Source organism: Melopsittacus undulatus, chromosome 8, assembly GCF_012275295.1.
Source record: "Melopsittacus undulatus isolate bMelUnd1 chromosome 8, bMelUnd1.mat.Z, whole genome shotgun sequence".
Taxonomy (NCBI): Eukaryota; Metazoa; Chordata; class Aves; order Psittaciformes; family Psittaculidae; genus Melopsittacus; species Melopsittacus undulatus.
Genome location: NC_047534.1, coordinates 6,113,711 through 6,138,035, shown reverse-complemented (window position 1 = coordinate 6,138,035; position 24,325 = coordinate 6,113,711). Strand labels below are relative to the sequence as shown.

Genomic DNA, 24,325 nt, shown 5'->3' with positions numbered 1-24,325 from the left:
TGGCTGGATGTTCCTCTTCTGCACAGGGTGGCTCATCACCACACTATGACTGCATCAACTGCTTAAGAAAACTGGCTGGCGGCTCAGTCTGGTCTGCTCCCAGCTGTGATATTCACAGGAGACCCAAAGGTCAGGGAAAACACCTTGCCTTCCTCCATTATGTGGTGCAGAATAGTGGAGTGTCTATCCATTCATCACAGATGCAATTTTCATGGTAATAGCTCCATTTCTCACTTACAATAAATGAAATGTGCTCTGTGGAAGAAGACAAATGCTTTCACACTGCTTGATGCTGGAAGAGAAAACCAGGGACCTTTTCCTCTGGACTGCTTGCCACGCCATGCAAAGGAGGCTTCAGACCTCAGCTACCATTGCGAGGTGGTGATACTTTCATCACAAGCTAACCATAAACATGAAACCCATGTCAGCTGGAGGATGCAGAGACAGAGCTGAGGAAACTCCTTTGCTGGTGGCTTCAGAAAAGCCTTATCAACTTTAAAGGGCAACAGAGCAGGAACATGTAAAATTGCCTGTTCGGGCGTCTCAACATGACTGTGGTAAGCCAAGTGCAAACCCTACTATAGTGAGCAGTGAGCTGTGCCCTCGTCCTGGAGCAAATGGGGACTCAGTTATTACGAGAACTGCACAAATAAAATGGTGGCCTAAGAATTACTTGTTCAAAGATGCTCTTACAGTTGTGATCCCGTCTGCACACAGCAACCCCAGGTACTCACGTCATTTTTGTTGAAGTACTTCAGTGCACCTTCCCTCTCCGATAACACGAATTTTCGGCTTAAGAATTGCCCATTGTCACGTCCTCTCTTCCACAGAAACCCTTCTCGGTAGCCTGCAGCAGAAAGCAACTGCTGTGAGCCAGGGATAAAGCACTGTACTTAAAAAGATAGGGTGAAGAAAAGACGAACTTCAACTTCAAAACCAAGCAGACCAAATGTGTGCCTGGACTGCTCAAGACATGAACAAAAGAGGCCTTTTCCTTCAGATTTTCCCTTCTCACTCCACTCTTGCTCTTTTCCAAGAGCCTGTGCTTCAGGTGTCCCTCCTCTGACACTGCAATGTAGTAGGCAAAGGATTTTTGCTTTGCATCCCGTGCTGCAATACAGGCAAAGATTTGAGGAGCAAAGCTGTGTCCCTGCACAGGCTCCCAAACAACAGCCCCTGCCACAGCTCCTGGCACCAGGGATGCTGCTCAATCTACGTAAGTAGCAGTTTTGGAGCAAGGTAAAGGCAGGTGAGACCTCCCCTCCTCTGCTGATGCTGCTGAAAAATGGACACCAGAATGCGTGCATGCAGGGAAAGTGGTCCAGGGCAGATGGCTGCATCAGCATAAGCCGCAAATACATTTCTCACATAGGAAAAAGGGAAACGTTTGAAGTTCTTCCCATTGACTTCAGGGCACTTTGGTTCAGAAAGAGCACTCCCTCCCCTCCAGCCTGGCTGGCCATCCCACGCCTCTTCACCCTCCCTGGATATCAGCCCCACGGGCAGATTTGCTGCTGAGGAAGAACGCTATTCAAAATACACTCAAACCAGCCAGGGACAGAGAAAAAAGAATGCTCAGATCAGAAAACCGCTTACAGCTGATCCCTGCCAGCACATCCTGCAGCAGCCACTGTGCCCAACTTACCTCACAAGTTTAATTGATGCCTAAATGCTTCAAAGCCAAGAAAAGCCAAGAACTGTCCAGTACAAGTTTTGTGAATACTAACAGGGCAGTTTGATGGTCATCCTCCATTTATTTAAGATACAATTATACAAAAGTCGCATTGAAAAAATATGTTCCCTTTCTCTCTTAGTTTCATCCCTTTTTGAGCCAGGTTTTTAAAATTAAAACTTACATGTTTTATAACAACTTTCAAATAAGCAGCTAAACTCTTTTTTTTTTCTTACTATGCATATGTGGCATATTCAAACCTTTCCTTCACCTGCCTGCTACAAACCAGTGGTGTGCAGAAATTCCTCATTCAACCCACTTTTCACTTGTCCATCCTGATATAGGATTGATTTAAACTACAGATGAAAAGATGCAGAATCCCTCAACCAGCTCCTCAGCACTGACAATACAGATGTAAGTGGTATAAAATATTTCCATGACACAAAAACCTAAAGCAAGAAAAAACGCACATGCACACACACCTCCATCTAGACTTACGAAGTCCTACAGCAAACACTTCCTTAAGGTCCTCAAAGACATTTTAGTGAACATGAGGCACTGGTGTCTGCTGTAAGTGCAATGGCAAAGCCAGTGCTACTGCTGAATGCTCACCACAGAGAGCATCATGAACCCACCCAGCACAGCACCTGGCACACAGGACTGCTGGTAACTTGATGCAGATAGAAGCCATGGAAACATTTAAAGCCGCCAGCAGCCTTTCCTTTGTTCCCTTATTCTATGCAGGTCATCTATTGCAGCAGGGCTTGATTTAAAACATTGGGCCTCACCCAGGCACTGCATGCCCCCCAGGAACTGGCATGGTGTTTTCATTTTGGAGCCTAAGGGATCCCCCTTCCTATTTACAGCTCACATGCATGAATGAGCCAGCACAAGCAGTGTGCACCTCTCCCCTCCATGAGATCCAGCAGACTATGGCCAGACAGACCCAGCAGTAGCTGAACCCATGTCACTGCCCAGAGATGCTGACAGGACAGCCCAAACCTTAGCTACCCTATGGCCACACTCAGGTGGTGATGCCACACCACTGTCTGCACCATCCTTCCACCTGCAAGCCCTCCCATCCCTCCAGTGCAAAACAAGTGCTCCATCCCACATAGACAATCGTCACCCATGTGCACTAGCAGCTGTGTCCAGACACGTCAGTCCAGTAATGCAGAGGACCAATACTGGATACATCAGGGGAATGACAAGTCTGAAGCTTTGTCTCTCATCCACCTCAAAAGAGATTTCCCCAAAGCCATGAGCAGAACAAGCAAATTCAGTCCACCAGTTCAATACTATCCGAGCTGTAGGCTTGCTATGTACTTTTCCTAGTGAAAACACGACTAACCCATTGGAGCGCACCTGCAGCATCAGAAAGAGAAGAAATCATAAGAAGCAGGATTATCCAAAGTCTGAGAAGGGAAGCAGACAAAAAAGCCACTAAAGCCCAGCCAAGGGCAGACTCATCTGGAAACAGCACAGGAAAGGCCTGGGCTGATGCACTCCTATCACCACTGTGGCAGGAATTCAATCGCCGGGGAACTAAAGCTCTGACTGCTTCAGAGTCGGATGCTGCTACCTGCCAGGCTCTATCAGCAAACCCTCTATGTACCCTGCAGCAGGCTGTACACGATGGAGCTGAATAGGAATAATGTCTCTGACAAGAGACAGACAGGCAGTAGGTGATGCCTGGCTGATACGTTTGTAAAATGCAAGGTATGCTTAATGTGAAGCAGAGATGCTGCTGGAGCTCTGATGGCTGGTGAGTGCCCACTGCTCTCCTGAATATAAAAATGTTAAGCAGCTTGCACTTGAAGTGTGAGGTTTCAAAACCACAGGACAGGAGAGTTTCTGTTCCTGAATAGTGCCGATTTTTAATGCCAAGCCAGTTGGAGCAATGAGAGAATATTTCACCAGCCATTTCTATTTACTTCACTAAATGTCAGAGACCATTTCAGGGCCTCTCCGCTGCCTCTCTGTGCCTAACATTTGGGGAACACTAACATCTCGTAGGGGGCTGGAGAGAGCTGGCTTTAGAAGAGAGGACATCAGTGTCAAACAAGAGAGAGGAGAGATAATGCGAAGAGGACAGTGACATCTCCAAATGCAAACGCAGGGTGATGGAGAAGGAAAGACCATCTTTTCCTTAAGAAATCCCCACCTGGGGTTCGCTCAGCTCAGCAGAGCACACTGGGCACACAATGCTCAGCAGCTCCATCTCAGAGCAACTCAGCTTCACAAGTCTTGGCTGTGGTCTCATTCCATTCATTCGAGTGTTGCATTACAAACATTCGAATGGCGAAGGATGCTGCAGACATTCTTTATTAAACTTGCTCCCCGCCACAACACATTTCTTGGCACTTTTCTTAGCACTGAAGGGACAAAAAATAAAATTACTCTGCATTTCCTCAAAGAAGTTCTCAAATAATTGCAAATCTGTACAGTCTACCTAATGCTTACCCCTGGAAGATGGGCATTGTAATGGTCATAGAGAAGGAAGCCAAGAGAGTCTTGATGAGCTGCTCAGGACAAAACTGTGAGCCAGTGTTGAAGTCAGGCTGGAAAAACAGCTTTCCCTGCGCTTTTATATCGGGACATTTCATCATTTTGATCTTCTCTTTCCAACCTTTTGTAGCAAAACATAGTATCCAAAAATTCCACTCCAAGGAAGAACAGAAAAAACCCAAACCCAACAACACAACACTGTTATCTCCTTCCATAGTTTACATGCTGGCTCTTCCCAGACAGATCACTCTGACAAAGCCAGCTGCTAATTTCATTGTACTTCAAGCACAGACTTTCATAAATCCTTTGCTTGCTTCTTTTGTTTTTTTTATCTCTCTTCCTTCCTGCAGGGCTGCATCCTCAGGAGCTGATCCTCTGCTCTTCCCAAACCTGCTGCCTGCACCCCTGTCAACACTGATCAGTGCAAACCACCATGAACTGGACTTGAACCCAACATGAACCCATCCGGGATCTCCAGGCAAACAGTATGTCAGCAAGATGTGTCCTCAATGTCCTTATCTAAAGGACTATGAAAACAGTTAGAGAAGGCATTGAGAAACAAAACTGCAGGAGTCTGAACAGGGAACAGATCCCACACTGGAGGGCATCACAGATGGAGAACTAAACCATCTCTTCCTTGTCTCCGTGGCCTGCACTACCTTAGCGACAGCTTTGTATTTAGAAGTATCTGGCCAAATTCAGATCTTAATGAGAGCTGTTCTGCTCATGCTGAAGCTAAATGGCTACTAGTCCTATTATACTTGCTGATTGCTGGTGTTGGACCATGCAGAACTGGATTGTCAACATGTTCTCTTCCTCTCTCAGGGTACAGAATGAAGGATGCGGCTGCCTGTCATCATCCCACTTGATAACCACTACCCAATTGTGACTGTGGAAAAAACTACCTGGTGAAGACTGGCTGGAAAGCACCTATGGGCACCCTTTAGAAATACCACTCTTGTGTTGCTAACACTGCTGCTGTTTGGTTGTCAGGTTTTTCTGTACCACTTCAACCACTTCCCAAGAATAAAAACCCAACTAATTGCTTTTGCAGGCAGTTCTGCCACAAACCTATGACAACTGCAAAAAACCTACCAAGCAGTTGTGAGAAGGTTAGCCAACAAAAGACCCATACTACAACCTGAAATCATATAGCCCAAATGGGTATTTTTGACCTGTTATGTAGTTTTGAAGGTAAAATGAGGAACTCTCACTTCTACACTCTCTTCATCTCAACTGCTAAAACTCTGTGGGGCAAAGAAAACAGGCTTACCATGTTGGTTGACTGAAAACCAGATACTGCATGGCCTTGTGTCAGCTCCATTGAGCTGGTGGCTGGAGCTCCTCCAAGCCAGGCATCAAAAACTGGCAAGCACCATTGGGTGCTTTAGCCTAGCCCAGCTTTCTTGCTGGGTGAGAGGCTGCAGAGGAATCAAGGGAGAGGATTTTCTAGCAAGACAATCTAGCAGAGACACGGTATTTCCATCCAGCTTCCGCAAGCAATTTGTTCAAGTTCCCCATTTTTTAAGAGGAGGGATATTGCTACTTCCCCACCTCAGAAAGCTGTTACGGTCCTTAGTTAATGATGGGGTTTTTGGTGTCTGAGAATGTGTATTATAGGAAGTACCCAAAATGACTCTTTCAGTTTCAACCTTTGTTCTCAAAGAATAAAACCCTCCTGCAAGGAGAGCAATCAGACCAACTGGCTTGGGAAAAGAAATAAATACATGCATGGACTTTGCTTTCTGTGATCCTTAGGAAAATAGTATAAACATGGAATTAAACCACACCTGCTCTTCAGTTGCTTGGGTGATTTATTTTGCAATTTCACCTGGAAAGAGGCATCAGAACTGCTCATTTCCATGACATTTCTAGAGCTGTAGTAATACCAGGTCTGGTCCAAGGCTTTTAGGAGAAAACTTGTTAGTGCATCCAAAACAAAGCACAGCAACAGAGCCAGTACCATCCCTGAACCCAAATGCATCACTGTGTTGATTCTTGCCTTCTTGTCTCACTGCAAGACAAAGGACTGGGAGGCTGGGAGGCTCACACAGGAGGAAAACAAATTACTAATTACGTAATCCAAGAGCAATCACATTTGCCTAGAGTTCATGCAGGACATCCTCACCTACAGAAGCAGATTTTCTTTCCTCTAAGTAGTTTAAGTGTCTTGACCCCAATTCAGAGTTTTGGAGATTTAAATACAACATCACTTTCCTACTGAAATTGCAAGGTATATATTGCCATTTCTCTATATATCAGAAGCCAAGTAGTCTGCTACATTAACGTTGTACGATGTTAGACTGGAACAGTACATAGGTACTTACTGGTGAGCATGCGCCTGCTTTTTCTTGGAGGTTAAGAAACTGCATAATTATTTAGAGCAGTTGAGTGGTGAATCCCTGACATCCCGCATTACCACTGACACCAATGTCACAACCTCCTTTTCAACCAGAGTCAGAAGGATATTCCTTCTGAAATGAACCACACTGCCCATAGTCAGAGGGCTGGATGGAGAAGGTGGCATATTCTAAGGTTTCCATATGGACTGGACTTTGAATATTGCTGTAAAAAGAACTGTACCCCTCTTGTTTGTCTGTGTCAGTGTAAACCATTTGGTTTGATTGCTCTAAGTCATAATATTTCTTTCTGTAGCATTCAGCCACAAAGCAAGACACTTCAAAAGCTTCAATTTGAAGTTTTTAAGCATTTGCATACCAATAAAAAAGGAATACTAAGTTTTCTCATGGAGGAAAAACCCAGTCCAGAAACAAACTCATATATAAAGTAGTCCCCCTGTAAGAGGCGCAAAGATTGTTCTAACAACACTGAGCTTGCACTCAAGGCTGCGATCACTCCCCTGCTCTGCTGCACAGCACCAGCAGCTTGCTTTCCACCCTTCCTGTCTGCAGCTGTGCTGAGGAGCTTACAACCTCCCTGAAAATCATTCTGCAGTCATCTCCGGATAAATACACTTCCTGCTGGTTACACGTTCAGCAGTGCAGATACCAGCATATTGGAGATGACAGCATCCACACGTGCAGGAGGCAGAGGGGACCTTGGAGGCTTGCTGATGAGATGAGCATTCCTTTTCCTAGGTGTTCTGCATCTCTCCAGGTGAGGAGCCACCAAGAGCTGCTGCTGCTCAAGCACAGTACCTTGGAAATGAAAGCCTCAGCAAGGAGAGAATGAGAAGATCCTGCAAACCAGTCTCTTTGCTCCTAGAAGGATATCTGGGAGGTAAGCTCTTGGTCCACCTTACATAAGGATGGGTGCCTGGCATGTCTCACTTGACACTATCTTGCAGGCAGAAGAGAGTGATCTTCCTTCATCCCCCTTAAGAAAACTCTTTATGTCCTCTAAGACAACACATCTCACCCAAGCAAAGACCTCACATGTGCCCCACCCTGACACCAACACACATTCCAACCATCTTCTCATTTTAGAGGTAAGAATTTCCCTGCTCTTAATCAATCAGTCCTCTCTGAATGAGCACTCAGCATCCAAATTACCTTTCCTAAAGGCCATTTTGCAGAGAAGGGTTTCCTGTTGCCATCCAGTCTGCCTCTGCTGCCTTCCAGGAGCTCATAAAACAATTATGGTCCTGCTGCATTGTAGGGCCTCAGCTATGGATGCAAGCAGCTGATTAGATTGATTGCTTCCACAATATGCAATTAACCCACTCCCCCTGAATATGATTGACTTAATCAGAGGCAATTAGCACTTGAATGGCTACATCAGACAGAAAGCCAGGATTTAGTAGATGATTGAAACAACACCTTACAGACACCTCCTTGGCCTTCTAAGGGAAAGCATCATTAATGCTCAGATTGGAGCTGGAAGTAGCTGAAATGTTAGGTCGGTGGTTTTAGGTGGCAGAAAAAACACAAGGCAGCAGGAACACATAACGTTTCAATTTACTGATAAAGGGAACAATGCCACATGCTGCTCCTAAGAGGAACTTGAGAAGCATAGATGTTCCCCTTTCCCCCCTCTTCCTGTTCATGCAAGACTGGGACCACCAAACCAGCTGAACAGACCTCAACGACTGACTGTCTTGAGATGGTAACTTCTGTCTCTGAAAACTCTAGATAGTCAATCCCAGAGTGCTGTATGTAGAAGGTTGTTTCCCATTACCATTTCTCCAGCCAAAGTCAACTGTGGTTTACAAAACCATCTTCTATACTGATACCTTGCAAGGCATCTTCCCCCACAAAAACGCCTCAATTTGGAGGGAGTACCATGGCTCTACAGAAATATGGATGTCCATGTCCTCAGTGACTACTTATCCTCTGGACAAACCACCCCAAACTGGCACAGCCAAGATAAAAGACTCACCGTGGGAAGGTCAAGGAGACCAATGCCCACTAGAACAAGGACAGAGATGATTTTAGATCATGTGTAGGACATCCAAGCCAAGCACGGAAAACAAACTCTCCAGATCACTGCAAAAACACATTGTCATCTTGCTTCATCTTGAGCAACAAAGCCTTTGAAATGGAAAAAGTCATTTGTTCAGCTACCCAGCTGCTGGGATCAATACATGAAATGGAGCCAAATACATCATTTCTATGGAAAAAACATGGGGCTGAGCTTAACAACACATCAGGATCCTGAGGCTGATAAAAAGAAGACAAGGTCTGTCCCCATACACGGACATGTGGTATTTAAACGCAAGGTCAGTCCCTGTGTTCCCAGTCCCTTTTAATGTCATCATGAATACACTTGGATTGCTGGCTCACAGCTGAAAATCCAAATTGCTTCTAAGCAAAGCCCCAATAATAAAGCTGAAATCCATTAAGCCTGCGATGTTTGCCACTATTTAAATCTGATTAAAATTGTACATGACACCACTAAGCCTAAGAGTCAGAAAACACTCTTGTCAGGTCTGATGTTTCCCCATGTAATCCAGACCCCCCTTCTTTCACCAGGTTGTCAGCTAAAAGGAGCCATAATAGGAGATCATGTACCTAATCCAGTTTCCTAAGCTGTTTTTAACTGGCTCCTTTAATCACATGCTATGATTCCTTCCAGAGTAGCTCTCAGGTGACAAAGACATTAATACAGTCATTCATTCTCCCAGAAGGTATCTTGGATGGGATCATGTCTGCCCCTTGCGATGACTGGGTGCAGCAGAAATGAGACACACAGGGTGTCTCCACAGAGCATGGGGAAGCCATCAGTGGGATGAAAGGTGGGAAACTGAGGCAGGAGGAGATGACAACCTCTGGGCAAGCAGCAGCAAAGTAAGGTGATGCTAAGGACGCTCAGCAGAGAAAACACCCCTTTTAGTAGAATGATTCTTGAGCTCATAGGGAGCACTCACTTCCCCTGTAAATGCTGTGTGGGAGCAAATACCAGGAAAAAATGCCAAAACATAGAATTCCAAGCCTTCACTTTGAACATATCAAGTTTGGTGTCTGCTACAGAGAACACAACCACATCCTCCCTTTTATCAGTTTATCTTATAACTGACCATAGATACAGTACAAGATTCCATGGTAACTTAATAATTGAGCAAGCTTTTATGTATTAAAGGTAAGGCAATAGCTGGCTGCTGCAGTGTCTGCTAGGACATGTTAAAGCCCCTTGCTACAGAAAATGTCTTTACTGGAAGTCTTGCACTTGTGTTACTGAGAATTGAATATGGAATCTAATAGTGCTTGGAAATCAAATGCTTCCTCTTCGAGTGGCATTCCCACATCATGCCCAACTGGGAGCTGCTGGCTGCTCAGAGAAAAAATCCAGCTACAGGTAAATAATCTTCAGAGATCTTTTCCAGCCAGTTTTTTATTACAAAAGGCAGATGAAAGCTGAGAGGTTGCCAGTTCAATACTCATCCCATTCACTAGCACGGAACGCACTCAAAGCCTGATTTATCTGGGTGAGAAAACATTTAAGGACAGGCCCGCAGTATTATTATGACTAAGTCATAATAATATCCTTACAGCAGTACACTTCAGAAGCTGTATTTTGAGAGCTAAACCATTCCCATGCTGGAAACCAGGACCCTCCTTGGGTCAGACACAAAGGCTCCAAAAACTCCTTGCTGCAGGTGTTGTGAGTTACTTGCACAAAAGTTGCATGGGAAGATGCATTGCACCCTTCTTGGCACCTGAAGGGACTGCTGCCACCATCCCACATCAGGCAGCTGCCCACACACTGCCTGGGCCTCTGCAAGGTGAGGGAGAACCCACCTACAGCTTCACATGCAAACACATTGACTTCTATACAGAAAGCAAAGAGGCAAGACACTGAAAGAGCTCAACATGCACCACAGATGGGCTACACCAACCTGTATGTTGCTGAGTCTTTAGCTTGACCCACCGGAAGGTCTGGATTTCATACAGGCATCCTGCAGAACCTCACACCACAGCCATGGGATCAGGCTAAAATATCCTTCAAGAACTGAATAGTTTTGGACGGGTCTCTCACCCACACCAATAAATAAAATCCCAACCTGGGCAGCTGCTCACATGGATCAATCCAAGCAAGGATAAGATTAATTTAATCCCCCAGCAGAGCTTTACAGAAGTCAACAGAGAAGTTCACCATTGACTTCAGATGGCTTTAGCAACTTCTGTCCAGGGCATCCCAGAATAAAGTACCCCCCCCACATAGGCAGAACTGCCATGCAGCCATAAATCATGGAATCCCATTCTCGCATGCAGATAACATTCCTCTTTGTTTGCTTTGAAGAGAAATCCAAACGGCTTCAAGCACATCTGCTGCGGTGCTAACGGCTCCTGATTGTCTATTATGGAGTGCTCAACACATTTAGAGTCGAAGCTATTGCTTTATGCAGGGAAAGGAGGAATTTTTAATTTAGGACTCGTTCCTTTCCTAGCTGCTGGGTTTACAGCTGTCCCAGAAATCAGCTCCTATAGGATGCTCCAGCAGCTGTGCTATGGAGGGAGGAACATTCAGCAGCACAGCCACAGCCTCTGGGTAACACAAGGACATTTGCACACCTTGGTTTTCTAAAACTATCACCCCCACATCTCCTGGATGAGCACAATCCCACTTCATGAGCTCCTGTAATCACATAAATCAAGGCTAAATCCTCTCCCAGTAAATCATTGACCAAAACTCCCATTGGCTTCACTACACCAAATTTTGTTCTTCTAGCCTCTGCAATACAAGTTTGAAATTCACTCCCCACTGAGCAGCCTCCTCATCTTTTAGGCATTTTGGGGCTATGCTGTTTGTTACTGATGTGCCACGTAACTGCTTCCCCCAAGGGTATGAAAATGGATGTGGTTCATCAAGGCAGCTGCTGGGTCTTTTAAAAACCAGTCCTACTTAGCCAGCTGGGGATGCACTTCCCACTCTTATTTCACTGTAAGCATGCATAAGGTGGAATGTGGACAACTCCATTCCTGCAGACTTCTCTGCTGCACTGGAGATTTCAAGGTGAAAACTATAGGGGAGAAAAGGCAGATGGAGATGGGTTCATGCTTCTCAGTAGAGGTTGCTCTAAGGCTCAACAACATTTCTGGCAGCCTCCAGAAAAAGACATGACCTAACTCTTACAAAATGTTCATTGTCTGGTGTGAGAAACTGCCTGGCCCTGTGCAGGACTCCTACATAAAATGGATCTTTCTTTAATAGACATTTAATTAAACTAGGATGAGTTGCCATGAAATCAGCCTTTTCTAGGTACTTTGTTTTCATATTGCTTTCTAGTCACTCCCTTCTCATTAGCAGAAGAAAGATGCATCAGCCTTTTGGTCCTGTGTCACTAAACAGGGAACGTGAACGTGCACAGTATAAAACCACCATGAAACACCAGGAGATCAGGAACAGCAAGCACTACCTTCATAAACTATCACAAATAAAAAGGGATGGCTACTTTATTATTTCCCTAAATGTTTGTTATCAAAATCATGGAGAAATAGCCAAATACTTCTCTTTAGCTCTCCCCAATCAATACAGATCCATTTATTGACTGTAAAAATCCAAGGTTACAGGAACAGGCAGCCTGAGCAGTATCAAACAGAATCATAGAATCTTTTAGGCTGGAATAGACCTTTAAGCTCATCGAGTCCAACTATTAACCCAGCAATGCCAAGTGCACCACTAAACCGAGTTTCCTAAGTGTCACACAGAATCCTATGCAGTATTTTGAGTTGGTTGATCTCAAATAGAGAAAGCTCAAGGACAGGAGTGGCTCATGCTAATTATAATTAGGCTGTTTCACATACTCACTGATCCTATAGCCTATACTCATGGGGCGGGCTAACTCTCCCAGGGAGCACCAACAGCTCAGGGCATCTTCAGGGAGCATCCAGAGCACATCCCAAAACACAGGCAATGCATTCAGCGACCAACAGAATCTAGGGGCAGAAGGGTCTAGGACCATCTCGCTCATGAGAAACTGTACTAATTCAGCAAATACAACTGACCTCAAACTGACCACAAATGGAACGCTTCTGATTTCAGTTGACAAATGTAAACTTTTCTGTTAAGGATGATGCAGAATGAAACAACATTTCTTAGGTGTGCTTTTCTCAGGGTAAAAACCCTAACCAAACATTTTGCACAAAGTGCTTAGATGGAGGGGAAAAAAAAAAGACCAAACCCCAACTGTTTAAAAGTTCATAGTCCAGCCCTCACCCTTTTGGTCAGGCTCACTCCCCCACCACTCTGCTTCCTCTACAATGAGCATCGTTGCCACACGATAGCTGCTGCTATTTGGCTAATTATAAAAGCTTGGATCAGAGCTACACTGAAGGCAGCTTGACAGAACCAGCTGTTAAAATTACAGCTGGATCCGAAAGTAGCTGTGAGCATCCAGCTTTAGCTCACGGTGGTGCTATCCCCTCCCCAGAGCCAGCTGCCAACGCCTTGCTTGGCCAACTGCTCCTTCTCCACCGCTCCACCTCAGACCCACACGTCCTGCCTCTATTTTTGGCTGTGTAAATGCTTTTCTGCTTAGAGGAGCTGAAGACATCAGTGTATTTCTCCTTGCTAGATGTTCTCCTTCCTACAGCAGCTATCTGTAAGATCCATCACCACCCCATCACTTTGTCACCACAATGTTCATGAATTTCCTGGAGAGTGCTAACAGCAGTAGTTGGCCTCTTGCCACAGCCCAGAGATGTACAAAAAAAATCCTAAAAATGCACTAAAGTTACCTCTAAAAGGAAAGCTTTTGCATTTGGAGCCTTTCGTTTTGCCTTCTGGTGGTGACTTAGTGCAGTGTCTCCTTGGCAAGGCTGGGAAATGGTGCAGCATCATCCTTTGGTTTTAACAGAGAGGCACTAATCCTGAATCAGCACTTCCAAACGCTGCTGGAAGGCACTGAAAGGCTGCCCCAGTTCCTGGTTGTATCATGCCCATCCTGATGAAACATCAGCGCATCCTGGCACCGGAACGATGCCATGTGTGGGTCCCTGTCACAGGCCTGCTGCCCTTGCAGGAGAAAAAACAATGGTAAGACAAAGACGCTGTGATCTCCCCTTGCATCCTTCTCCCTAGTTTAGTTTGTTAAACAGCTCTTTGATTCACCTTGTCTTTACTGCAACAACGTCTGTGTTTGATGTTTAAATCATTTGTATTGCAAAATTGCTGTACTGAGTGAGAGCTGAATAGGAACACAGACAGCTCTCCAGGAGGACCTGTTTCTTCACTGCCTTGCCTGGCCTCACCACTGATGCTCAGCACATGCCGTTAGTCCGGCTGAGGATTATATCTGCTGCTGGTTTCTTTAGTGGATTTTTTCAGACAGATCCCTTTTCCTCCAAGGCAATTCACCTCAATATTTATTCACCCTGGAGACAAGCTGTTGTGTGAGTTTTTGCTCTGCTCTGAATGAGACTGCAGAGAGCAGGAGTGGTGACCTGCAGAGCATCACCCACCCGTCTGCATCCCGCAGGAGCAGTGTCAGGGCATGCCAAGGAGGAAGAATAAGAAGCAGTTGTTTGTTATAAAGCAATGACTACATTTCCCTCAAATCTCTGAGGATGGAGAAAATTTTGTTGGAGCAAGTCCTGACAGGGAGTTGTGTAATGTTAAAAGTAGGATTATACTGGAAAGACATGAAAAGGAGGCTGAACATCAGCGAATGCTGTTGTCTGCTCCAGCTGAATGTACTTTTCTGTAGTTTCCTCCTTCTTCCATTTATTTTTATTCTTTTTTCCCCAGAGGCTTTCAGCTTAAACTATTCCTCTCCACTAGACAAAACTTTGGGGTGAAAAAAGAACCCCAGCCATTAGTGCTCCTTTTCTGTACCCAAAATTCACAGCATGAGTGCAGACCCCAAAACCTGCACCCACCTGCTAGAACATCATGCCCTCCCCTGCTCTTGTGGCTGCAAACACTGAACCCGGTGCATGGCAAAGACAGAGCTGTGGGGGCTTAGACCCACCAAGTGAGGCACACTGAGCAGCACTTAACCCAGGAGCACATGTGCTCTGAAGAAGCACCATCCCCATGGTAAGTAAGATGTGTAACAGGGATGTGGAGCGGCAGCACCCGGGAACCAGTGCCCAGCGAGCCTGGCTCCCAGCATGACTCATGGCCTGGCAGTGGCTGATGTCAGTGCCCAGAGAACAGAAGCCCTCTCTGTGGCTTCAGCAGCATGAGAAGGAGGTTTCTGTGCCAGGCAAGGTTGCTCAATGGAGGGACACTCATGCTTTAACCCCCTCCTGACAACAGCACATCAGCCTCCAGTATCCCTGATAAAGAGGTGGAGAACTGCAGGTTTTGCTGATTCCATCTGGACACTTATATACCCAGCGCTCTGCTAAATGCTCTTTGATTCACCCAAGACCAGGGCTGCTTTTTCAGTGCATCTGTCCAGCATCCAGAGGACTGCATGCAACCTGCACACAATGCTCTTAGACATACTTGAAATGCAAAAACCCTCTCATGCTTCTTAAACAGCAATAAGGTTTGCATCCTTTTCAGAGAGCCCCACTGCCACCTAGCCTTCCACATCCCTGCCTACCATGCTCCCTACTGCTCCAGCCACTATGAGAGATGCACTGGCAAAGTTTGTGCAATACCAAGCTCACAGCAGGCTGCAAAACTCAGCCAAGAAGATGAATTCCCTGGTACAGTCTCCCTGCGTGCTGCAGGCTGTGGTGTCAGATCATCTTATACTCCAGGACATTGAGACAGAGCAGAGGTCCATGTCAAAGAGATGCAGCATCCCTGTGCCTTACATTCCTCTTTCAGACATAAACCCAGCTGCCTTCTAAGATCAGCTCTCACCTCCAGCTCCACCAGGCTGCAAACACAAACTGCAAGGGGGTAACAGTGCCAAACAGAGGAATTGCTCCTGATTTCAGCTGGGGAAGAGGGAAAATGCAGCCAGACTTTGGGACCAAGCAGCCAAGATCTTATGGACAAGGTCAGGGTCAATTAAAGGGAGATTTGTAACACAATTTTGCTGAAATCCAGGAAGAGCCAAACCTGGTGCTTTGGTTCAGCCAAATACTGGAAGCAGCTGCTGGGAATTTATTGGAAACTGTGATTTAATAGAGGGCACCAGTGATGCAATCCTAGCTCACATAACCAAGCACCAGCACATGCTGCAGGGAAATAATGTAATGACTTCCTACCACAAAACATCTTCTCTTCCATGTCCACATCTCTCCTTCACAAAAGTCTACATGAATTTTCAACAAAACACTGAGCTATCCTGATTTTTTGCTGCTTTTTAGCCCCACTACTGTTATTTTTTTATTTCCATCTCTAGGTCTGTGAGAGATCTGCTTACAGGGATGGGAGATGAGGGATAAGACAGCGGTATCAAAAAGCACCTCAGAATGAATGATGCTCCATAGATCACGCGACAGCAACATCTTCCTAATGCAGACTGCAGCCCTGCATCAGGAAAACAACCACTTCCTATCAATGAAGGACAGTAGCAGAAAATGCCAGAGCTCCTCTCCAAGCCCAGCTCTAATACTTGAGCCTTTGAAGCAACAGAAGAGGATTTAATCCATTTTACAGCTAGCATCAGATAACAGTGACATCAAACAGCACTGGAAGCAAAGCAGCAACTCCTCTTGTGAAGCCCATAAGTAGAAATAAATTAACTGATTTCTTTATATTCAAAACTCCTCTCTACAGACTAAAATCAAGGCCTGCTAAAGCTTTTGACAGCACTGTTTACCCACCAGCCATGTGTGCATTGAGGTTAAACAGAGACTTACACTCCCAGAAACTCCTGAAAAACGGAGACCTTTGGATCAAGATTACAGACGCAGGCAATATTTTCAGAAGTTCAAGTCAAAAAACGTCAGAAGAGCCAGTTATAATTAGGATTCTTCTGAATTTCTACATATGGTGTAAATCAAGAGGCACTGGCATTATGGGAAACGTGCCAGCAAAAAACAGAATGAGGGGAAAATAAACTCTACTTGTATGGTACTATTCACTTTACAGACACATGATGCAGGCTGGGCTTTAAAGGAAACTTAACATTTTTAAGCATTATGTGGCTCTTAAACTTCTATTCTGGTATTCAGAGTCTAACATAACTTAATGTTGACAATTCACACCTTGCTGGTCTCACCACAAATGCCTCCATGGCCATCACTAGGTTTTGGGGGAAGAATTTAATACAAACCATTGCAACTGCTCTGCACAGATTGCTCCACTGTTTTAAACACCAAACAGGCAGCAGAGATTATAAACTGATTTTCCTTAAGAAAACACCTATGTTCCAACCACAAACTGCTCCAAGCTGCTATTGCAAAGCCAGCTGCAGATGTGCTCTGGTACTGAGCACTCCTCGTAGCTGCCCCCAAGTTCGTGCTGTAGCTCCTGAAACAAAAGGCAGGCAGAGCAGCAGCAGCAGCTTCACTCAGCCCCACGTGGACACCAAAAGCTATTTTTATCACGAGGAGATGCTGTAAGCTCCTAAGGGACTGTGGGAAGAGAGAGAAGATGGAAGGGGAAAAAATAAAAGCGCTAAAGTATTTCTATACCTTGTCAGATCATGTAAGGGAGGCAGCACATAGCCCACACTGTGACCAGGTACACCTGCCTTTGCACTGGCAGCCACATCTGTGTATGGGCACAGCATGGAAATTGATGGTAGATTATCCCAGAAAGACACCAAGCCAGCCAAACACCCCCTTTACACACCAGTGCACCCCATGCCTCACAAGGCACTGCTGCTGAGGGGCAAACTGGGCAGGTGACCTTGTTCTGCACCACCATGCTCTCCTGCTGCACACACCGGTGCCTGGTCTGAGCCTGGTAAGCTCTTGATGGTTGAGCCTAGAAATGGTTGCTTTTATCAAGTGGTTTCTCTCATTGCTCTCATGAGCTTGGTTTCCTAAGGAACCAAAGCTTATATGAGCACCATCCATCACCCCTATTGGCTCCTCAGCATCTTGGACTATTTCAGCCAGGTGTAGCTCCCCATACTTGCTAAACATTCTGCTCTTTCTTGCTTATACAGCAATGGGATAATTTACATGCTTAAAAAATCAGCTTCATCCTTGCTTTTGCAGAACCACTCTTACAGTAGGGTGCTGCTTCCTATTCTCTGAGGGACCAGCATCTGCCTGCTCTTACCTCACACTCAACTGTACTGCCATCCTGCTCTGCATCTGTACAGTGCTTAGCACAGCATCACCTTGGCCACCCGCAGATCTTCACCTGGAAAAAGTCAGAAGAGCATCCCTGGAGCTGGTGGAAATACAATCAGGAACACCAGCCAAGGATGTGGGCTGCATTTGGGAAAAAACAACAATGAAATAATCTTCATGCATGAGAGAAGCTGAAATGGCAGTTGGCTACAGTCCTGACCACACACATTAGCTGGCTCAAATCTTCCTCAGTGCTAAAAGTGGCTCTTGATTTAGCTGATAACACTTTTGCAAGAATAGAGCTTTGATTCGACTATTTTACTCCACGTGGTTGTCTTGTCAGCAGTTAAAGGATGCTACAGGAAGCACCTATGGCACTTCTCCCCACTTGCAAGGAGACGGTTTCACACAATAGCTTTGTATTGCCCATGTCACGTTGCTCCCACAGTACTATCTCATCAAACATCACCAGGGCTTGCACAAGGAAGAGCATCTAACTACCCATGGTGTGATGCTCTGACCATGGAGCAGGTGCAAAAGGAGGAAGCAGTCTCCCCCATCACGACTTTCAGATAGCATAACCGAACCCTGATGTTGATGGAGCAATTCAGATCCGTGCCAGCCAAGGCAGAAGTAAGGCAAGGAAAAAAAAACCCCAAACAAACCACCCTTGCCCCTCTTGCACTAATCCTGTAAGCCCGAATCCAGGAACAACCTGCTGCCATGACCTTTGATACTGCTACAATGCCCTGACATGAGACTTTGCAGATGGCTCTTTCTTTAAGCCTTTTCACCAGCATCAATTTCTCTTTCACTTCAAACATCCTTCCCTGCAAGGCAGCTGCAGCCAAGCCTGAGAAGGCTGTATTGCAGGGCAGTGATTTATTGGCAGGGGTAAGTACGCATATGTGAAAGGATGCTGGAGAGAACGCCTCTCCTTTGAGCAGCATGCTCTCTTTCACTCTTTATCCCCAGTGGTTTGCAGCATAAAAATCTTGCTGACTGCACAGAAGATGCCCTGTTCCCTGTGCCTGCAGGCCCAGCAACGACCCCTCTCACCTCCAGGGCCAGGGAATGAGATCCCACACCAGACCCACAGCAGGCTCTACTAGCCCCAAAGCCCAGCATTTAACTGATGATTGCTCCACAGACTCTTAACAGCTGTAATGCGAAATACATCATGTGAAAGCCCTACTTTTCCTGAGGCAGAGAGCCACTGTGGCCAAGAACAGCAATGGAAGATGTGCTTCCAGTCTTTCCCAACATGGACCCCTCCCAACATCATTACATTTTTGTAGGGCTTGGATGGGCTCTCATCTCCTCTGGTCCTGGCCGATGGACAACATTCCATCCTCAGGACCACATCCCATCAAAGCAGGTTGTAGCACAGACCAACTGAACTATATCCATGCTCATCCCCCTTGGATGCAGCCCTCCTCCCCTGCAAAGCCCTTATGCCTCTTCCCAGCTCCCCTTCCCAGACCCCCAAGCTTTGCTTTCCTAATAACTGGGAGAAGGGAGTGCTAATGGCCAGAGAAGAGAGGGTGTTTTTTTCTGAGGGATTAAAGAACGTAACATAAATAAGTCAACCTCTCAGAAACTCTCAACATACCAGGATTCAAAAACCCCAAGCCATTAAACTGGACACTTTTCATGTAAGCAATCTGACCTTCCAAAAATTTTTATGCATTTTTTTTCCTTGCCCACAAATGAGAAGTGGGCAAATAATTTGTTACTTCTCAAATTGCATTTTGAAGTTGTGAATACACTGAAGTTGGCCATTTCCTGCAAGAATTTCTGATGAAAAAGGACAAAAAGCATTCTATGGGTAAATTCCCGATCACCTTCCTCTGCTGCAGTCCCGACCAGCTGCAGTCTCCCATCTCCTTCCTTCCCTCTCTACTCTCATCCTCTTATTTTGCAAACAACCACAGCCCAGCAGACACCACCTGGCCCCAGCCACGCATCATCCCACCAACACACCTACACCTCCTCACCCTGTGCCACATTCACCATTGGGTTTTACTGCATGTGCTTGCAAAGCAAAGGAAGAGGTTCACATATGGTTCCACACTCCTGTCTGCATGAGCATCTTCTTAAAGACCATATACATTAAGGGCTTAGCAAATGACACCAGAAGCCCTCAAGATGATGCCTCATTTCTTTGCTTCGCTTGCCTGGCAGATGTGCTACAGCAGCAGCTGTAGTTCAGCAGGAGAGGATTTTTACTTCTGAGTCTGTGAAAAAACACACAGCAGAACCAGTCCCACTCTTGACACTCATAGCTCCCCATTAGTGAGCTGAAATAGGGTAAGAGACAGGAGAGGATGAGGTCTGTCAGTTAAAATAATTGGGTTTTAACTGCAACACTGCTCACTGCTTTGTCTCATCAGGCCCAAAATAAACTGCATTACATCACTGCAGGTCACACTGAACTAATAAGGGCATCTTTCTCACACTGAGAAAGAGTGTATTTATGTTCCATGCATTTTCTCTAGTGCTCTGCAGTCAGAGCTCCTTCCAACTGTGCAAGTGCAGGAGAAAATTAATTCAAGACTGTTGCCCAAATTATGCAACAGCCACATGGAATGGAGAGTGCATATTAACAGATTTTACTATTTTAGGGTATTCTTTCATGTCCAAATTTATTTTGCCATCATATTTGCAGACAAATACAAAATAACATAGAAGCCAAGTAATCTTTAGGGTATTGACGAAAGATGGTACAGGCAAATAGGCACCTTCAGACAAATGCTACCCTTTGTAGCTACCTGGGTAAACCTAGAGCTCACCTCAATAATGACAATAAGATCTAGTCCATAGTTCTATAAATACAAGAATACAAACCAGAGGTGGAAGGCCACATTTTCTTTGACTTTGCTAATGTTACCCAACCTTGTCTGTATCTTCCAGCTTTCTCATTGTCCCAGGGGAAGCTCTAAGGCCATCTAAGATTGTACTAATACTATACTAATCTTACTCTGCAGTCCAACAGGCCATCCCACACAGCTGTAGGACCACCAACCTGATAATCAAAGACTCCAGCTTCCACCCAGAAGGATAGGGTTTAAATCTTAAGCTCCAGCCTCCCTTGACTAAAGAATTAAAGCAGTGATGCTTGTTGGCATTGATTATCCTATCAAGACAGGCTGAGAGAGCTGTAGTTGTTCAGACTGGTGAAAAGGCTCTGGGGTGACCTTACAGCAGCTTCCAGTGCCTAAAGGGGCTGACAAGAAATCTGGAGAGGGACATTCTGAAAGGGCAGGTAGGGATAGGACAAGGGGGAATGGCTTTAAACTGGAAGAAGGGAGATTTAGATTAGATAAAAGGATGAAATCCTTTACTGTGAGGGTGGTGAGGCACTGGCAGATGTGGCCCAGAGACGCTGCGGCTGCCCCATCCCTGGCTGTGTTGAGGAGGTTAGAGCTGGTTGAGCTTTAAGGCCCCTTCCAACCCAGAACATTCTATGACAATTCTCCCATCCTGAATGCATTTGGGAACCAAATGTCTAAACACGAAAGACATCTGCTGTGAGCAAGGGAAAACTGCTGTTCCCCAGTCCTATTGCAAGAGAATTGTATTGGCCTGCAGAGCTGGTAGCAGACTTTTTTATCAGCTGTATTCTACTGTGACTCTTCTCCTGTTCCTAGCTGTTCTTCCACCATCTGATAAATCTAACAGCAATAGGACTTACTGGTCTATATATAGGAAACACAAGGCAGCATTGGCAGCGAAGTTGCAGAAAGCTGCATTTTATGATGCTGTTTGCACCCAGCTTACCCTGTGCTTTTTGGAAAGCACATTGTGCTGGAAAGCACCTACACCCTAGTGTAAGAGCATATAAATCATTGCTGAACTATCTATCTCACCAATGCTTCCAAGGAAAGGGTGGCAACTGCTTTGCACAGCCCAGCATCTCTGTTGCTAGAGATACTCATGAGGCCTCTTCGATGGTACCAGCCACCTCCATCTTTGGATAGGTGCTTCCAGGTCTTAATGGTGAAATTAAGACATTTTTCCTGACAAGCATTAGGAGATTAAACACCATGTGCTAAGAGTTCTCCCACCTGATTTGCAAATGTTACAGCAAAGACAAGATGTGCTATCCTGCCCACAACAGTCCCAGGCTGGACTTCAGCTCATCCCAGGGTACTAATTCCTCCTGGCACCCCAGCAGTAACAGGATGGGTCCATCAGAAGCCAAAGCCAAGTTCAAGGAGCTAACGACTCCCTTTTGCTCTCTCCTGGCCACATGCACATCCCATTCTCTTCTCATCTGTGGCCTGAGATGCATTAGGGCAGCTGCACCTTGACCAGTTTATAGTATTGTAGTGCTTCAGCCCTGGAAACACTGCTCCTTTTTGCTTCCTCCATGCCTCCCATGGTTAAAATAAATCCATTTGATCAAGAGGAATTAAAAGCACCTGAATGAATTAACTTTCAGCAGGACTTTAGGGAAGCATTGCTGTAACTGCTGCCTATTAACAGCAGGGAAAAATGCCCTTTAAAAAGCTCTTTAAAACTGATCAAAATCTTTTTAAAAACTATCAAGCCTTTAGACTGCCTTGAGACTCAGATCCAGACTTTGACAGCAGGTACCACCAGCCTCTCCCTCAGAGAATTCAGCACCTGTGCCCCATTAAACTCTGTTCAAAGGGATAATTAGCTGGTGACTGACAGTAGTTTAGCCAGTCCATTTATCAGAAGGGACAAAGCCAATCTGAAACATGTTCTTACGAGGGTCTTAAAACTGGTATTATTCTGTGCTGTGGTGCAACACATGTATTGCTAGTGGAAGGGACATGGACCATAGTGTTATTTGGGGTTGCTGGGGTGTAAATAATGTTTTGCTTCATAAAGTCTGGCTAGGGCAAACAAATTATTTAGTGCTTGTACTACAGCAGAATTAAGAGCTCAGATGTATAAAAGGGTGTACCTAAGAATCAATAGTGGATCACTGAAACATTTAATCACTGTTTATCTAATCGCCTTGCACTATCTGAACTCAAACCGACTACTCACAATAAAATCAATGGTTCTAATATACCCATTAACAATGCCTCTCTTGGAGGAATGAAACCATCAGAGTCTGAAAAACTAACCAGGGGCAGAGGAGCTGAAAGCTGTGAACAGGGCACACAGGCCTGTGCTCCAAGGCTTCCTGGGGGAGCAAGAAACTCTCTAAAAATTCCCTTACAGGAATTTCCACTGCAATCTTCTACTGAGGGTAAGTGGCTGTGACTAGATGTGTGTGCTGGGTTCAGCAGCAGCAGTCATTTTTCTCCTTCTTAGTAGCTGGTGCAGTGCTGTGGTTTTGACTTTCAGCCTGGGAACAGAGCTGATAACACCGCTGTTTTTAGTTGCTGCTCAGTAATGTTTACTGTGACCAAAGACTTCCTGAGTCTCATGCTCTGCCAGGGAAGAGGAGAAGCCAGGAGGAAGCAGAGACAGGACACCTGACCCAAACTAACCAAAGAGGTATTCCATACCACAGCACATCATGCCCACTATATAAACTGAGGGCAGTTACCCAGAAGAGTTAGATCACTGCTCAGTCAGGCTGGGTATCAGTCAGTGGGTGGTGAGCGGTGGTATTCTCTTCCCTTGTTATTTCCCTTATCATTATTATTACTGGTGGTAGCAGCAGTGATTTGTGTTATACCTGAGTTACTGGACTGCTCTTATCTCAACCCATGGGAGTTACATTCTTTCAATTCTCCTCCCCATCCCTACGGGAGCAAGGGGGAAGAAGTGGGGCAGTGAGAGAGAGACTGGGTGGCTGACTGAGTTTAAACCACAACAATATGTAACAGCACATCCTTGAGAGAGAACATCTGATGCAGGGATGGAACCAAGACCCATGGATCTACAGTCATGGCTCCTCTCTAGGGTGAGGCTCAAGAGTTGGCTTCAGCGCTCATCGCTGCCCACATAGGGGATTTCTGCATGTGCAAAACTGTCTTTGTTTGCCAGTTCTGGTTCTGCTACCTTGCATTGCTCTGTATCTCACAAGGCAGATATTTCCTATCTGTTTGAGGGCTATGCAAGACCTTGTGCTGTTGCCTTTGCATCCCACACTGCCTCTTATTTATACTCCACCAGCAGCTGAAGTCTGCCACATCCTCCTACTAAATTTCCCTCTATGATTATCTCAGCTCTGACCTGCACATCTGACACTCCTGTCCCGAGACTCATTTCTCCTAAGTCTGTCAGTTTGGCTGTGATAGCTTCTGCCTGGCACCTAGAGGCTCCAGACAGTCTCTTCCCAAAGGATTTTCTGAAAGACACTGAATTTCTGGCCAGGGTTTCATCAGGCTGCCTAGAAAAGGACACTGCTCAAAACTACTCAAGGATAGCAATTTTTTTTATATGCAATTATGGAACAAATATCAAAATGCAAAATTGCCCCTGGGACTGGAAAATGGAATTAAATCTTCCAACAAACATGAGAAAATGGATACTGACATCTCTATCAGCAACAAAATGCTTCATGCTTGGAAACTGGTAATCTAACACCCCTCCAGGGAAGTCAGAACGGCAAGAAAAAATGGTCTAAGACATCGCTAGAAAGAGAGAGATACATTGAGACACAAAT

At 45.5% G+C, this 24,325-nt stretch overlaps 1 protein-coding gene across 2 annotated transcripts in view; it reads right to left on the bottom strand.

The window, feature by feature from the left end:
- ADAP1 (ArfGAP with dual PH domains 1) overlaps positions 1-24,325 on the bottom strand; it is a 58,978-nt gene that overhangs the window by 9,349 nt on the left and 25,304 nt on the right. For both annotated transcript variants that reach the window (XM_034065401.1, XM_034065402.1), the window contains exon 5: positions 735-847. In XM_034065401.1, the coding sequence (XP_033921292.1) occupies positions 735-847 (113 nt within the window). The remainder of the gene's footprint in view (positions 1-734; positions 848-24,325) is intronic.